General features: G+C 40.4%; 1 protein-coding gene across 3 annotated transcripts in view; it reads right to left on the reverse strand.

Moving 5' to 3' along the window:
• ALKAL1 (ALK and LTK ligand 1) overlaps positions 1–17333 on the reverse strand; it is a 475589-nt gene that overhangs the window by 46945 nt on the left and 411311 nt on the right. For all 3 annotated transcript variants that reach the window (XM_069621039.1, XM_069621040.1, XM_069621038.1), the window contains one exon: positions 3409–3489. In XM_069621039.1, the coding sequence (XP_069477140.1) occupies positions 3409–3489 (81 nt within the window). The remainder of the gene's footprint in view (positions 1–3408; positions 3490–17333) is intronic.

Consider the following 17333-nt stretch of genomic DNA (forward strand, 5'->3'; position numbering starts at 1 on the left):
CATTACTGTTTTGACATCCAAAACACTGAATGAAATCGGAGGGGTCTCATTCACAAAGACCTCACTATGAGTAATTCTGACTTACCGTTGACGTAAGTCTTCAGAGGGATCTTCAGTTCCTAAAAGAATTAACTCTGAGTAACTCTGGTTTACTTCTGAAAACATACTCCTGACATAATGCTATTAAATCAGGAATAAGTCTGAGTTGTTTTCTGCATCTAATAGACTTCTCAAGGTGTAGGTGAAGGGTAGGTTAGAGTTACTCAAAGTAAATTGTTTGTGAAGCAGCTCCTGCACATCTGAACAGAGATTATACTATTTAATGCCATTTAGTATCAACATAGTTTATTTTTAAGAACGTGTTTGTGTTCTAAAACTGTGCTGTCATGAACCAAAACACTATCAGCACCTGATCATTGATCACTTTGCTGATTTCCTTTTTGTGACACTTATCTTCATCATGAATACATACATTGTGTAGCATAAAATGCAAACACTCTTCATTGGATTACTAATCAAAAAAACAACTACAAATAGAAAAATATTCCACATGTCATGGTGCAGAAATTTAGCCATGAGAATGAACACATTTTCAGAAACTATTTAAAATGTTTTAATTGGAAATGCAATCTCTGTGTGACTCTGGATGTTCTCAATGATTTATCAAGCTCATTTATCAACATATGCAGGTGATGGAAACAAAAATGTTCCAGACTGATAAAACACTCTGTGATGGCCATATCCAGTTTTGATGATAAAGAAACATGACATATCCAATTCCTAATGTAATATTCGTGGGTATACTTTTCCTAAGAATTTTATCAAATAAGATACTCTTTGTAGCAATATACGTTCCATGAGATGATAACATTTGAAATTACTAAAAATTAAATGTGATTGAGGCTGTGATTGTTTTAACTGAAGTTTCTTGCAATTAGCCATTCCATATGTATGCATCTAATGTTTGTCCACGGTTCCATCTACTGTACCCTCACTTTTATTTAATTTGACCAATACAGAAAAGTCCAAACAGACATATAATATTTTGAGAATCACATGCCACAAGTTCTCCTAGCAACATAATCTTTGTAGTTGTGGCGTGTGTTATATGTCATTCAATAATAACGTTTATATTAGAGTAACACAGGCCTGGATATGTCCCCTTTTTTGTTTGTGAACAATTCTGTCTGGGCATATGGCTCTATGTTCATTCATCATTATTATATTTTGTGTTAAAAATTGGTGGACATTAGAAGAGTTTTCACAAGCTCCCTTGATTTAGTACATATGTATTACTGTACTGTCTTGAAGTTAATATGTTCCTTTACTGATTAAATACAGAAATGTTTTTCAAGGGCTATCGCTTTTGTTGATTGTTGACTGACCCTCATTCCGGGCCCTTGCAGACTGTGTAAATAGAAAGGGGAGACCTCAGGTTTTTGTGTTGCTAGTAAATAAGGACATACTTGGTTAATATGGTACATTGTTATTTAATTACATTTCATGTGTGTCATGCCATATCCATAACAAATTGTTTCCAGGCGCCTGGGAAAAAAGGAAAAGATACAAGGAGGATCCAGGGAGAGAAATGGATAAAGTTTGCAAGACACAGTGAAGTTATTTTTATAAATATGATCTGAACGACAAAGACAATTTTCTGGAGCAAAAGACTTGAACTTGGACTTACATAGCCACAATGCCCTGCTGATGTGACTCTGAACTGGAGGTTTACTTCCATTAATGGCTACTAGGTGGGCAGCGTTGTGGTATATGTGGATTGGCTCAAATTATTGTTATGCATTCAGTTCAGATCACAATTAAAGGTTGTTCATTAAATATGCCAACTTAGATCAGAGATACCATGCACAAAGTGATGGAGTATGTTAATGTTAAAGACAATGGGCCTCATTACACGGAAGGCGGTAAGGGTTAACGGTACCGGTGACCGTTAACCCTTACCGCCTGATTACGAGGTCCCTTTGCGGGTTGGTACTTTAACGCCTGCTTTTTAGCAGGCGTTAAAAACCAACCCGCAAAGGGACCAGGGTGCTAATTACGGTACCGCAATTTGCGGTACCGTAATTAGCACCTTCCCCATTCCCATTATGCCCTATGGGGTAAAAATTGGAATGGGGAAGGGCAATGGGGGAAGTGGGAATTACCGCCCCGCCAACCTTGGAATAGGGCGGTAATTCCCCTTTCCTCCAAGGCGGTGCCGGTATTTTACCGGCATGGACCAAGGTGCTAATAGCACCTTGGTCCACCGCCTACCGTGTAATGAGGCCCAATCTTTGTCTTTTGCCAATTTACTGCAAGCTCCCATTGCTACAATGTGTCATGACTTTGAACAAGCTTCAGTAGATTGCCAACTGTTTTTCACAAACTTCACGAAAGGTTTATATCAAGGTATGGAATCTGGGGGGACATTTAGAATTGGCTTTAAGTTGTCTTTATATCCTGTTTAAACTGACATATTATATCTCATAAATCAGTCTCTAGTGTGGTTTTCTGGATACTAACGAATCAAAAGTAGACAGATTGATTACTATAGAAAGGGTAATTAATAGATGGCAATTATTCCATGGGTCATTAGTAGCAAATCGAAAAAAGGCGATTGTGATCTATGTTTTTCTCTCTTTCTTCTCATTCTCATTCTTGTGTTCTCTCTTCCTTCTTGTGTGTTAATCAGTCTGTCTCTTTTGCTTCTTCTCTTTTTCTTTCGCCTTTCTTTTCTCTCTTCTCTGAATCCATCTCATTTTCTTTTCTCGCCATCGTCTCTCTGAATCCTTCAATTTCATTCTTTATTTCTCTCTCTCTCTCTCTCTCTCTCTCTCTCTCTCTCTCTCTCTCTCTCTCTCTTTCTCTCTCTCTCTCTCTCTCTCTCTCTCTTTCTCTCTCTCTCTCTCTCTCTCTCTCTCTATCTCTCCCTGGCAGCTGTCTAACACTTTTACGTGGTCTCTCTGTCTGAAAAGGGATAGTAAAGCAAATCTGACAACTGTGCATTGTAAGAACAATATGTTTTTGAAAGTGTTGTAAACATTGGGTGTGCACTATTCCCTAATCAATGTTTGGCTCATGTTCTTCTCCAGGATCCACTCTTCCTTTTGACCAACTTAGGACTCCTTTCCACATATTGGGCATTGATTACTCCAAGACCTTCTTTGAAGAATGTTTAATAGAAGCTTTTGCATATTCACCGAAGGCTCATCTGACACATTGGATGCTAATAGAAAAGTAACTAATGTGATAATGGGAATACCAATGAAAGAAGACATGCAAACAGTGTTCAAAATAAATATAAAGTTTCTTTCATCACACTTTCATTGTGAAACTTCTGTTACACAGGTGCAGTGATCATAGACGTATTACAGATAAGGTTTAAACATGAATGATAGAGATGTGACTTACAGGCTGGTGTCGAACAATCCCGTGTGTTGTGGTAGAGTCGATGAAAACTTTTGCTGCACTCAGCTGAATACGTGACAGGCCCTGATTGATTAAAACAAGAGTATGGTATTATTCTCATTTTCTGAAGTTTGAAAAACATCCTTATTTGAAATGTTTCCACATTTCTATCATCTAAACATAGCATACCTTCATTGATTCCCCAAAATGTTACCTGTGGGTATTGAAATGAAATAGTTTACATTACAACATATTTGGTGTTTTGGTATTTATTGAAATACATATTATATATATACATATATATACATGTATTACACAGGGACAGTAGTGGCTGTGTAGTTATGGTTAAGTTGCCAATCCCATAGGAAGAGCACTTTTTGGATAGCTTATAACTTTGCCCCCCCTGGACGAATCCTCACCAAATTTGCAATAAAAGTATATGGCCCACTCTGATTTTTTTTGCAAAGTTTGGTGAGGTTTGGTCAAGGGGGGACAAAGTTATAATAGGAGGGGTCTCCATTTTTTTTTCCATAGACCTAGTGGGAAAAAACTTTGCTCACGCCTACAGCCCAAACCGCTGGACGGACTTTCACCAAACTTGCGGCAGGAGCCGCGGCTTGGTCCCGAAAGCGTGCTTTTGTTAATTTGGTGTAAATCCATCTAGTAGGTTTTTTTTAAACGACAAAAATGTAAGTCAAAAAAATTAGTGATGTCTATGTCTGCTCCACGGACTCACTTCCCTGTTCGGTCCGTGGACTGGCCTCTGATTGGCTGTGCTGTCCGCAGACTGGCCTCTGATTGGCTGAAAAATGTGTGGACTTTTGCGTGGTCCGCGGACATCGGGGTGCGGCCGCTGATTGGCTGGTGGGAAAACATGAAATGCGTCGGTTTTCCTGAAATGCCCGCCATCTTGGATTGATGGACTTTTTGGGGGTCCGCGGACAGTGCAGTGAAAACATTTTTTTAAAAAGCAGCATTTCACTTGTCAAACTCAACAAACAATCTCTGGGGAGGTGGGGGGGTGAGGATGGGATGGGACATGGCCATAAGAAGCCAAAAAACAGGTTGTTTCACCCCCCGAATGTCCGCGAACACTCCAGATGCCCTGGGGCAGTCCTGTAGTGTTCGCGTACACTTCAGATGTCCTAGGACATATGTGCCTATTTCTGCATTACAGGGTTGTGGAAAAGCAGTTTTTGGATGGCTTATAACTTTTGCACCACTCAGTGAAACTGCATGCAATTTTGCAATTTCATTCTAGAACTAACCCTGAATTGTTTTGCATAGTTTTGTGGGAATCTGTCAAAAGGGGGCAAAATTAGAGGGGGGGTCCCAAAATATTGTAAAGGCATATAAATGTGGAGTCATTTGACGAATCTGCACAACATTTGGCAAAACGATTTTGGATCTAGATATAAATGGTTTTCTAAAGTTTGGTGGGATTTTCTCAAGAGGGGGGCGAATTAAGAGGGGGTTCCCAACATTTTTAGATGGCTTATAACTTTGTTGCTATTTGACAAATGTGGACAACATTTTTGAGAAAGATTATACACCCAACCTTCAATGTTTGTGTAAAGACTGAATGGATTTTGTCAAGGGGGCGCTAAGTTATATGACTATTGTATGTATAATATATTTTGACAATTAAAAAAAAATAAAACATGGGCGGGTTTCGGGCAAACTCTTGTGGAGCATTGGCAAGGACATTAAAGCATGGTTTTGCAAATGTGACCGTGTTTTATTTTTTTGACAAGTGTAATAATGTAGGTACAAAAAATAGTCATATACCTTTGGTGACTGAGGTATAGCCTGTGGCCGTGGGCATTTGCCAGATTGGGTCATGGCATAAGGTTCTGAAGCAGACAATCTGGCTACTAGCCATGACCTCTAGGGACAAAAAATGGTGTTAAAGTGGCTATTCCTACCTGCGACCGGCTATGTGGTAAAGTTATTCGAAGTTAGGATAGGTTTGAAAGGGAAAAACAATGCTTGTAGTAATATGTTCATAGGGTTTTGCAGGCTGCCATGGCAAGGGAAGAGGGGCTGTGTACAGAGCCCCGCCTTCTCTTTCTTTGTTGGCTGTCTTGGAAAAGGATTTTCCTTCCTAGCTATAGGAATACAAATCTATGTTTTAGCACCCTGGGTTCCTGCTTTGGGAACCAGGGGTGCTAATGGCCTTTAACCCCCATTTCAGGGGCTGCAATGGACGATAATAGTCTGTAGCCCTTCGTATTTATTTATTTATTTATAAAGCAGCAATGCCCGCAGACATCAGGCTGTGTGGTTACAGTATTTGTTAAAGAACATGAGGTGGAGGAAGGCAGCTTACTACTTGCTGAGAAAGGAACAACCTTTCTGAGAGCATTGCGGTAATTTGATTTGGTGTGGCGGCGCATGCGGGTGGTCCCATAGGAGTACTGTCCAGGTAATCTGCGACTGAGTACAAAATTACACTCAGTGCATTTCACTTTGGTAGCTTTAGCCTTTGGTACACTACCAACAGTAGCAAAGAACTGGCGCACAACCATGATTCGATCTTGGTCCTAGAAGTAGGCACTTCCTCTACCTCAACTTCTTTGTCCTCTTCATTGTTTTTTTTTGTTGTGAAGGTCCTCCAGCTGGTGGTGGTGGTGGCTCTTGGGGAGGAGGGATGGCAATAACTGATGCCGTTTTAAAGATAAATAGCAGTTTTGATAAAATTCTTCCAAGTATGTATTGTGTACTAGATTGGTAATGAATAATGAGTACGAAAAGGTGTAGGAGGTGTGCAAGGGAAATTTTGAAGTTGAAAGTTCCTAGATCAGTAGAAAATGTAGTTCCAAACTGTCCGCAAATGACAGATCTTATTGTGAAGTGTGGACGGGTTCTTGGACACATCATCATGCCGCGCGCTAGTGTATGATCATGTGGCACGTCCGGAAGGTCCACAATGAAGTCAGATGTTCGTAGACGGATGCAAAACTAGTTGAAATAGTTGCAGAAAGTGTAAAGAAGTGTTAAAAATGATTCTAGAAGCTGAGAAATGGCAGAGTTTTAAGGTGACACTTTGTAAATTGAACACAAATATTGTTATATTTGGTAAGCATGATATTACTAAGTTGTAGGAAAATAGCATGCACTGGTAAAAACCCATGAAATTCACTGAAAAAATGTTGTTAAAGGGACGTTATGGTTAAGTTGGACTAATAAAAACCTATGAAATTCAATGAAAAACTTTGTTAAAGGGACGTTATGGCTAAGTTGCACTAATAAAAACCTATAAAATTCAATGAAAAAACTTTGCTAAGGGGACGTTATGGTTAAGTTGCACTAATAAAAACCTATGAAATTCACTGAAAAAACGTTGTTAAAGGGACGTTATGGTTAAGTTGGACTAATAAAAACCCATGAAATTCACTGAAAAAACTTTGTTAAAGGGACGTTATGGTTAAGTTACACTAATAAAAACCTATGAAATTCCATTAAAAAATGTTGTTAAAAGGACGTTATGGTTACAAGTAAAATCGAAAAACCCCTGAAATTCACCAGTTACGATAAGCTAAGCAACCATAACATGTGCCACTGCTAAGACTAACACCCAGGACATCAAAAATGAGATCACAAATATCATTGATGACATCACTGATGGCATCACATGTGCATTTATCTTTTATACAAGGGGTTGTGAATGTAATCAGGGATTATCGCGAGATGTGTAATAAACTACATACTACATTAGGCAATGTAGTGTTCTAAAGAACATTCCATTGCAGTGTTCTTTCTAGTACATGAACCTACTCATACAGAAATGTAGGTATTGGCTGCAGCATACACCACAGAGGTGCTAATTTTCAAAAGTTATGTAAAGAAACGGTGAATGCTTCTGTATCAGAATTTTCCGTACTGTGAAACATGTACTATGTAGCTAATAATGCATCACTTACTATATATTTCTGCTAATACACACAAAACATAAATAGACTACAAACCTTACAAATATGGGGCTTACATATGGAGAGTAAAGTAAGCAAACAAGAGGCAGTATCATTAGCAACTGTGTATAATGAACATGACTGTATTCATGCACAAAAATGATTGCTGTGTTTCAGGCCTGCTTCTTCCCCTATATATGTACATCATAAGATTTAATTAAATTCTACGGAAAGTAGTGTAAGAACATGTGAGAATAGCAATATCTTTAAATGTAATACCTTTTGAAAGTTAAGTTTTCTGACTGTCAGTAAATAAAACCACCTGCCCTAGATATGGCAGTGAACAAAAGAGAAGGGGCCAGACATGTGATGTCATCAGTGATGTCATCAATGATATTTGTGATGGCATCTTTGATGTCCTGGGTGTTAGTCTTAGCAGTGCACGATGGTGCCGTGAGTTATGGTTGCTTAGCTTACCATAACTGGTGAATTTCATGGGGTTTTTCGATTTTGCTTGTAACCATAACGTCCTTTTAACAACAATTTTATGGAATTTCATAGGTTTTTATTAGTGCAACTTAACCATAACGTCCCTTTAACAAAGTTTTTCCAGTGAATATACATATATATATATATATATATATATATATATATATATATATATATATATATATATATATATGTATATTCACTGGAAATATATATATATATATATATATATATATAATTTATATATTACACAGCCTGCCGTAACAGCTGTGCAGTTATGGTTAAGATGCTCAACTCATAGGAAGATAGGAAGAGCACTATTTGGGTGGCTTATAACTTTGGCACTTTTGACAAATTCTCACCAAACTTTGCAAAAACAGTACCTCTGGATGATTATACAAAGTTTGCTGCCATTTCATCAAGGGAGACAACGTTATAAAATGTACTCACACCTACAGACCAAACCGATGGACAGATTTGCACTAAACATGCATGAGGAGTGACTGTTTGGCCCCGAAAGCATGCTTTTGCATATTTGGTGTAAATCCATCCAGTATTTTTATTTGAAGTGGCCAAAAAGTAGGTACAAAAACATTAGTGATATCTGCATCTGGTCTGCAGACTCACTTCCCGATTTGGTGCCCGAGAATACCTCAGGACCAATCAGAGAGCTGCTCTGAAAGAAATTCTTGGATAGCTAATAACTTTGGGGCCACTCAATGAACCCGCATAAACCTTTGTAATATCATTATAAACCCAACCCTAAAAGGTGCTGTTTCACTAAGAGGTGTCAACATTAGGGGGGGGCAAAATATATGAAAAACCTCATAGATTCGGTGCTGTTTGACGGATGTGCACAAACGTTTAAAATTACATTATAGACCCAACCGTGAATGTGTGTGCAACATTAGAATGGGTTTTGTCAAGTGGTTGCTAAGCTATATGACAATTTTTTGTACATACATTTTGAATCTTCAAAAAATAAAACTTGGATGGATTGCAGCAAACTCATGCAAGGAGCATTGGCAAGGACCACAAAGCATGGTTTTACAAATGTATTTATGTTTTTTTTATTGAAAAGTGTCATAATGTAGGTACAAGAAATAGTGGTATACCTTTGGCGACTAAAGTATAACCTTTGGCCGTGGCCAGTGGACAGATTGTCTGGGTCATGACCATGAGGGACTGGCAAAGGGGTTAAAGTGGGCACGGCCACCAGGGAACGGCTACGTGGTAATGTTTTTTTTAAAATCACGATAGGATTGAATGGGGGGCGGGAAATCTGCTTGTGGCTAGAGCCCGAAGTGCTGGGTGGGATTGCAGCAAACCTGCGAGAGAAGCATCAGCAAAAATCTCAAAGCATGGTTTTGCAAATCTGTCCTGTGTTTTATTTTTCCAAAGTGTCAAAATGTATGTGCACAAAATACTGATATAATTTTGGTCCCTCAGCAGCGGACATGGCCCTCGGCAACGACAAAAGTGTACTCTGATATACTTATTGGGGCATGCGGCATGGCCGCAGCCCTACATTTAAATGGAGAATAAAATTCTGCTTGCAGCTGCATCCCGAAGTGTGAGGAGCATCAGCAAGGACTTGAAAGCATGCTTTTTCAAATCTGTCCTGTGTTTTACGTTTTTGAAAGTCTCAAAATGTAAGTACAACAAATAGAGATACAAGTTTGCTGCCTGGGCAATGGGCCTGGCCCTCGGCAAGGACAACTGTCTAATCTGATTTTCTTATTGGGGCATGCCCCATGTATTGTGGAGACAAGCCATGAGCACTGACCATTGGCCACACTATGAAGGTATAGCAGACACTGAACTAGGATGTAGAGTAGATGCAGGGAATAATGGGGGTGGTTTGGTGGGCTGGGGTCATGGTCGAGCATCATGCCCTAGGCATTTCAACCATGACTTGCACCCCCAGCATGCTCTGCTGATAACGACACACCAATATGCAGTGCAAAAATTATATTTGTTAAAGGAGTTTTATAGATCGTTCATATATGTTAAAAGAGGACCTATTAATAACTTATATACCGTGATGTAACATCATGAAACATTTTCACTCATAAAACCTATGGAATTCATTGAAAAAACATGGTTAAAGGGACATTATGGTTAAGTGACAGTAAAATAAACCCTATCACATATAGTAAAAGAACTTTGTTAAAGGGACATTATGGTTAAATTGCACTAATAAAAACCTATCAAATTCAGGGAAAGAACTATGTTAAAGGGACATTATGTTTACAAGTAAAATCCCAAAACCCTAGAAATTTGCCAGTTATGACAAGCTAAGCAACCATAACTCACGCCACTGACATGCACTGCTCACCCTAACACCCAGGACATCAAAGATGACATCACACATGACATCACTGATGACATCACATATGATATTTCTACTGCATTACAATGCAAATGGAACGTCGGTAAAAGGTAAAAGCCTTGTAATAAACTACTCCATGTCACATAAAAGGTGCTTATTGAAAAATAAACTTTGTAGTGAAGTTGTTTTGTGAATACAGCAATACAATATTACATAAAGTGAAACAATGAATACAGTATGGATCATAGAATTAAAGTATGTTTAGGTAGTACAATGATAAGTCGAAGAATATCACATTTGTGAGAAATGTATTATCTGCATGGGACCTACTTCTTAATCCATGTATGTGCATTATGACCACAGGGTAAACCCTAGGGAAAAGAACTTCAGAATATAGCACAAGGTCACGCTCTACCATCGTTTCAATGTAGTATAACCACATGAAGTACTCAACTTGAAATGAATAGTGTCACTGAACAAAAATAACCACACCAGATATGTGATATCATCAGTGATATCATTGATGATATCAATTGTGATGTCATCTTTGATGTCCTGGGTGTTAGTGTTGGCAGTGCATGGCAGTGGCGTGTGTTATGGTTGCACACCTTACCGTAACTGGCAAATTTCTTGGGTTGTTTGATTTTACTTGTAGTCATTAAGTCCCTTTAACAAAGTTGTTTCATTGAATGTCAAAGTTTTCCTGGACAGACCACCACCTGGTTTCCATTACCCTATCCACCATCCACCATCAGACCAACTATCCCAGCCCCACAAATAGCTCCATCTGTCTAACCAGAATGAAAAAGAGCATCACAATCAACAGCGTGATTCCAAATATCCTACTTACCCTAAATTCCCTGCCAGATAACCTTGACTCTAGCACGTTGGTGCAGGAATACAACAAGATCATGCTATCCACCTTGGACAAAATTGCCCCCCTAAAACTAAGGCCAAGCAAGCCCAAAGCACACCTCAACAAATTGTTCAGCCGGCAACTAAAGGACTTGCGGCTATTAAAGAGAAAATGTGAAACAGCCTGGCGACTCTGTCCCTCTAGCGAGAACAAAACAAAATTATCATCCTGAGCAGCACATTACAAAAAGGAAATTTGTCTGGCAAAACCTAATTTGTATAACAAACGTATTGCTAATTCCGACTCCAGCATGAAAGAATTATTCACAATACTAAGAGAACTAGAGTCCCCTAGCTCCATACCTGATATCTGCAATAAAAACAAGACCTGGTGCTCAGAAATCCAACAAGCCTTAACCAACAAAATAAACACCTTACAAACTAAAATACAGAATAAGAAAGACTCCCTGAACCTATCACAACCAACTAACCCACCCATACCCAAAACTAAAATAATTGGTCATAATAATAGATTCCACTTCACTAAAACTACTGTCCTAGAAGTTGAAAAAACTATCCTATAACTAAAAACATCTAACTGTAAAGGAGATGTCTGCCCTGCTCACATCATAAAAGATGCTGAGAGAGACCTCTCTCCATTCATCTGAAAATTGATCAACAACTCATTTGCCTCAGGCACAGTCCCAGTCAACCTTAAACAATCTTGGGTCCTCCCTCTCTTGTTGAAGCAAACTCTAGACCCTCTCATCGTTACAAACTACCGCCCTATCACGATGGTACCATTTCTTCTTGAAATCTTGGACAAAGTTGCCTACACGCAGATCCAGAAACACCTTGAGCTACACAATCTCCTAGGTGTTACACAATCAGGTTTCCGCCCGCTACATGGGAAGGAAACTGCACTGATAGACTTGAAAACACAGATCGATGAGGTGAGAGACAAAGGGAAAGCAGCACTTCTACTATTACTTGACCTCTCAGCTGCATTCGACCTGATGGACCACAAGGTCCTCTGTAGACACCTTGACACAGCAGCCCACTTCTCCCGAGATGCAGTCAACTGGATAGAATCCTTCCTGAGTGACAGGACCATCAGAGTATTCTCCCCCTCAGCAGCGGCCGACCCTACCCCAATCATGTGCGGAGTCCCCCATGGCTCCTGTGTGTCCCCTACCTTGTACAACATATTCACCAAGCCATTGTTCGATGATCTGGACCTTCTTGGTGTCACCTACACTAACTATGCAGATGACACACAGATTCTCCTCCCACTTTCCGGGGATCATGGCAAGGACTTGGCCCTGGTGAATAGGATCTACCTCAGAAGGAAAGGTGTAAAGAGGTAAATCAGTGGGGTGAACACAAAGTTAAAAAGTAGCAGTATCAGCATCAGAGAGAAGACAGAAGGAAGTGGGAGTGAAAAGCAACATGTGTGATTTAGAGGGGGAAGGAGAGCAGGTGTGAGTGAAAGATGATCGTAGAGTACAGACTTTAGAAATAAAGTAGTATGCAAAGTGAGAAGATGGAAGAGGAGACAACATGGAAGGATTAGGAGGGTTAAGTGAAAGGGTGTGAGGGGGAATTCGCAAGAGATGATAGGATGAGATAAATTGACAATGAGGGCAGAAAAGCAGTTATGTTTTGAGGCAAATAAAATATAGTCTTATGAGGAATGAGGAAAGGAAAGAGTAGCAATATCATTAATTGGTGAGATTTCTTCCAGCGACACTCTGCCTTGGAAAGAGAGGATCTCAGAGTGAGAAGTGAAAAAGACAGCCACGGTTAGGGGGTTTTAAATGATGGAGTAAAGGATCTGGATAGACATTGAGAATCAAGAGATCAAGAGTTGTTTGAACATTAGAATGGATCCAGTGTAACAGTGGCAAAGGCAATTGTTTAAATGGGTGAGAGAGAGGAGCTAAGTGAGCAGAGAAAGGAAGAAGAATTGCTGGACCGCAGATTACACTGAGTAAATGGGATTGAGGAAGGGGTCGGGAACTGGATTCCAGGAAGCGCACAGGAAAAAGATATTAAAAAGTGGTCAGATAGATAAAGATGGTAAGCGGAAACTACAGTATCAAGAGAAAATATTAAAATGCTGAGTCAAAAGATGATCCAGAGTTATTAGAAAGCGGGAAGGGAATTTGACTAAGATAAAATGGATCAGGAAGTGAGGGTAGAGGGGAAGAAGAGTAAATCAAAAGAAAGATGACTATTAATGTCACCAAGAAAAAGAAAAACAGCGGGAGTAGATAAAAGTGATGAAACAAGGGAGTGAAGGTCCTTGTAAAACCTAAGAGAGCCAAGAGTTATGTTGAGAAAAGTGATGGAGAGTGAGATGGGTTTAGAAAAAGAGGAAACATCATATTCAAAGGAAGGAAAAAAGGGCCAGCTGTATGAGGAGGGAGGAACTGGTATGAATGATAGAGAATACAACCACCTTTACCATGTTGGTGGGAAGCATGAAAACATTTAGTACCAGAGGAGGAAAAAGAAGCAGGAGTTGGAAGAAGTTATCCAGGCCTCACTGATACAAAAAAGTGAAGATTAAAATGGTAAAAACGGTCAAGAGTGACATGCGATTTATTGTTAGTAGATTGGGTGTTCCATAGACCAATGGCAACTGACAGGAAGGGGGAGTAGATATACTAGAGTAAACAATATTGCCCCCCTTCCAGTTACGAGTGGAAGGACAAGAAGGAGGTTCGGTTAACTGATGGATGGGTATAGAAAAAGTAATTTAATTATTGAAAAAGATAAGAGGCCAAGAGAAGAAGAAAGAGTCAATGAGTAAATTGAGTATCAAGTTTGTTTGTTTAATTGTGTTGTGCTTCTTGTGTTTGTTGTGTTTGTTATGCTTTATTTTGCTAAAATATTATCGTACAAGCAAAATACAATTTAAAAAAATCATCAAAATACATCAGTTCCATTCATAATTTATTTATGTATTTATTTGGGAATTTGCTTAGCACCCTACACCTGAGGGCATCAAGGCGGTGGTTACAGGAGCAAAGATTGTGACAGAACTTCAATTACATACTTTGTATCAGACAGTTACAAAGAGAATTTACAGAGTCAAGCAGTACCGGTTAAGCTTAGAAGCTGCCTCTATGTAACAGGGTTACAGGTCTTGGGAGATGAACATTGTTTTCAGGTACTTGCAGAAAGCCCAGTAGGTAGGTTGTGATCTTAATATTAATGGCAGGGCATTCCAATTCTTCACCATAATAACCGGGAAACTGAGACTTCCTTACCTTTGCAGTTTGACTCTCGGGGGATGATGCTGTGCATGTAGGTAGATTGGCTGAGTCTGGTTGATTGAGATGTGTTAAACCTTCAAGACAAGTATTTTGGGGAAGTTTTCGAGAGACATTTATGAGTAATGGGTAGTGTTTTAATCAGTATATGCTCATGAATACTAGTCAATGCACCTTTCTTCTTGCTGGGGAAACTTGATATATTTTAGGGATGTTCAGGGTGGCTTGCAGTGCATTGTTCTGTATTATACACAACTTGTTTATATTGTGAGTGCTAGTGCCACCGAACAACGAGTTGCAATAGTCGTGAGCTCTTTCAATAGTAATACAGCTATCGGGGGAGAGGAACGGCTTCCAGGCTGTAATTAGCTCAGTGGTGTAGGCTGCCAAGGAGGCGATTGCATTTACTTGCTTTGTTCGTGATAGGTTGGAGTCTCGGTAAACCCTGAGGGTTTAGACTACCTGTGAGACTGGGATAGTGAAACCATTCATGATGAAGGATTTGTAAGCTTCATTGAGTTTGCTCAGTAGGGATTGTTAGACGACCAGTAGCAGCTCAGTCTTGTCATCATTGAGGCATAATGAATGAAGTGCCATTGAGGCCTGGATGGTTTGGAAGACGACTCCCAATGTGTCAGAGTCAATAGATTAGTCTCCTGCAATAGGTAGCAGGATCTTGGTGTCATAGTTAGTGTAGGAGATACCCTGGGCATCGTAGAGATTGAAGAGCAGTTTTGTGAAAACATTGTGTAAGGTGGGTGAGATACAGGAACCCTGTGAGACGCCACATGGGATAGGGGCTGGAGAATCTGAGGATAAGGAGGAGAACACTCCCATAGCAAGGACAAGTGACCTGCTGAAGACAGGTGTTGATAGAGGATTTGGTGATCCGCAAAGGTGAAAGCAGCTGAGAGGTCAAGTAAGAGAAGGATAGCACGTTTGCCAGTGTCTTTAAACGTGTCCAGTCGAGTAGCACTGATTCAGTGCTGTGTCCGGGCCGGAACTCTGATTGTTGTAAATCAAGTAGGTTATTAGATTCAAGGTGTTTCTGGATCCGCAAATACGCAGCTCTGTCCATTATTTTGAGAAGGAAAGGGACAGTGCTCATAGAGCGGTAGTTAGTAGGGATATTGGTGTCTAGGGAGGTTATTTTTAGTAGGGGTAGGACCCATGCATCTTTCAGATTAGCTGGAACTGAACTGGAGATGAAAGAATAGTTGATGAGCGATGAGATGAATGGTGAAAGTGCTTCTGCACAATATTTGATGACTGTAGCAGGGTAGATGTCTGCTTGGCATCTAGGGGGCTTGAGGCCTTCGATGATTTTGATTACGTCAGTTTCTGAAACAGGCTTGAAGTCGAAAGGGTGGATGTTTTGTTCGGAGAGTGGAAGTTTGGTGTCGGATAAGGTAACAGGTGTAGACAAGGTACATTTCTTTAGCGCAATCTTTTTTGAAGGGATGATATTTTTGCAGTAAAGCTTTTTGTATATTTGTACGCCAAGTGCCATCTTTGGTACAGTTGTTGGGGGGGATAGGAGATTCTAGTTCCCAAAGTATGGCAAATAGCTCTCCAGTGCAGGAGTTGGCTTTGTCGGTTCAGGCATTGTATGTGATGCTTTTGGTTAGGAGTATAGCCTGCTTGTAATTTTTGGAGCGGACAGTTACGTGTGCTTTGTTCAGAGCTGTGAGGTCATTCCTCCAAAAGGTTTCTGCTGCCCATTTATTAGAGCGGATTGCTTTGAGGTCAGGGGCGAACCATGTGTTGAGTTGGGCGATTTATTTGGCCTTGCAGATCCCATAGGCACCATGGTATTAATGGCTTAATAGTAGGGATAACTTGTAAGACTCCACCATTATGGACAGTTCGCTGGGGGAGTCTTGGTGGTCAGTGAATGTCTTCACCAAGGGCAAGATACGGTAAGAAGTGATGTTCCAGGAATTTCTTGTTAAGGAGGTACGCAGAGGTTTTGGCAAGACAAGTGCTTGGTTCCAAAACAGAATATTATAAAATATTGTATTGTGATGTGACCACGGGCAAGGTATATTAAGTACAATCACAATGTTACAGTTGAGGTCTGCCAGCCAGTTTAGAATGCCTTTGTCATGGATGCCTTGTGTGAAGCCTAGAGCCTCAATGACATTTGCTAAGGCAAAGACATTTGGGTCAGTGCTGTCATTATAGCCTAGGTTTACATCACCCAGGAGGATGCTACCTGAGGTTGGCTTAACCTCAGCTGAGAGGAGGTGTACAATGTATCCTCAAAGGAAATGGTCCTGGAGCCGATACATCAGGTAAAGGGTTAGTGTGGCAGTGTGCGATAAAGACAATTTAATAGACAATAGTTCTCCTGATTGGATGGCTGGATTGTTTATTTCTCTAATACCTCATGAGTCTTTGGTGATGATAGCCATCACCCCCGACCCCTTGCATCCAATCTATCTTTCTGAAAAATAGATTAGTTGTTAGTGAAAGCAAGGGATAGAGTAGCGCTTGAGGCAGTTTGCAGCCAAGTTTATGTTATGGCTAATAGGTCAAGTTCTTTGGTTGTGATCAACTCACTGATATCCAGTGTGTGGGCTGTAAGGGATCTGGTATTGATCAAAGCTCCTTTGATAGGTGTATCTACATGCTGACTAGGTTTTATTGGTTGTCTGCAGTGTGGCAACAAATGTGGGTATCCAGTTAGTGTAAGAGGGGCTGACCCTAGCGAGGATGGCATGTGAACAGTGCTAGTTGTCCATGCAACAGGAGGCAAACTGAGGGGCCCGGAAACTCAGAACTGAGGGGCACAGGTGACTTGAGATGGCCAGAAGTGGTTGGCATGCTCTGACTCTGCGCTGAGCTGAGGGACAATGGCGACTCAGGGCTCAGGGGAACAAGTGATTCAAGGTGGCAAGAAGTGGCTGGCTTGATGTGGATTAGCAACAAGCTGAGGGGCACTTTTGACTCAGAGCTGAGGGGCACAAGTGATTGAAGATGGCCAGAAGTGGCTGGCATGATGTGGCTTAGCAGTGAACTGAGTAACAGTGGTGCCCTTAGGTGGCCATGGGAAGCTGGTTT

Source organism: Ambystoma mexicanum, chromosome 5q (genome assembly GCF_040938575.1).
Source record: "Ambystoma mexicanum isolate Mex_15411 chromosome 5q, UKY_AmexF1_1, whole genome shotgun sequence".
In the NCBI taxonomy this organism is placed as follows: Eukaryota; Metazoa; Chordata; class Amphibia; order Caudata; family Ambystomatidae; genus Ambystoma; species Ambystoma mexicanum.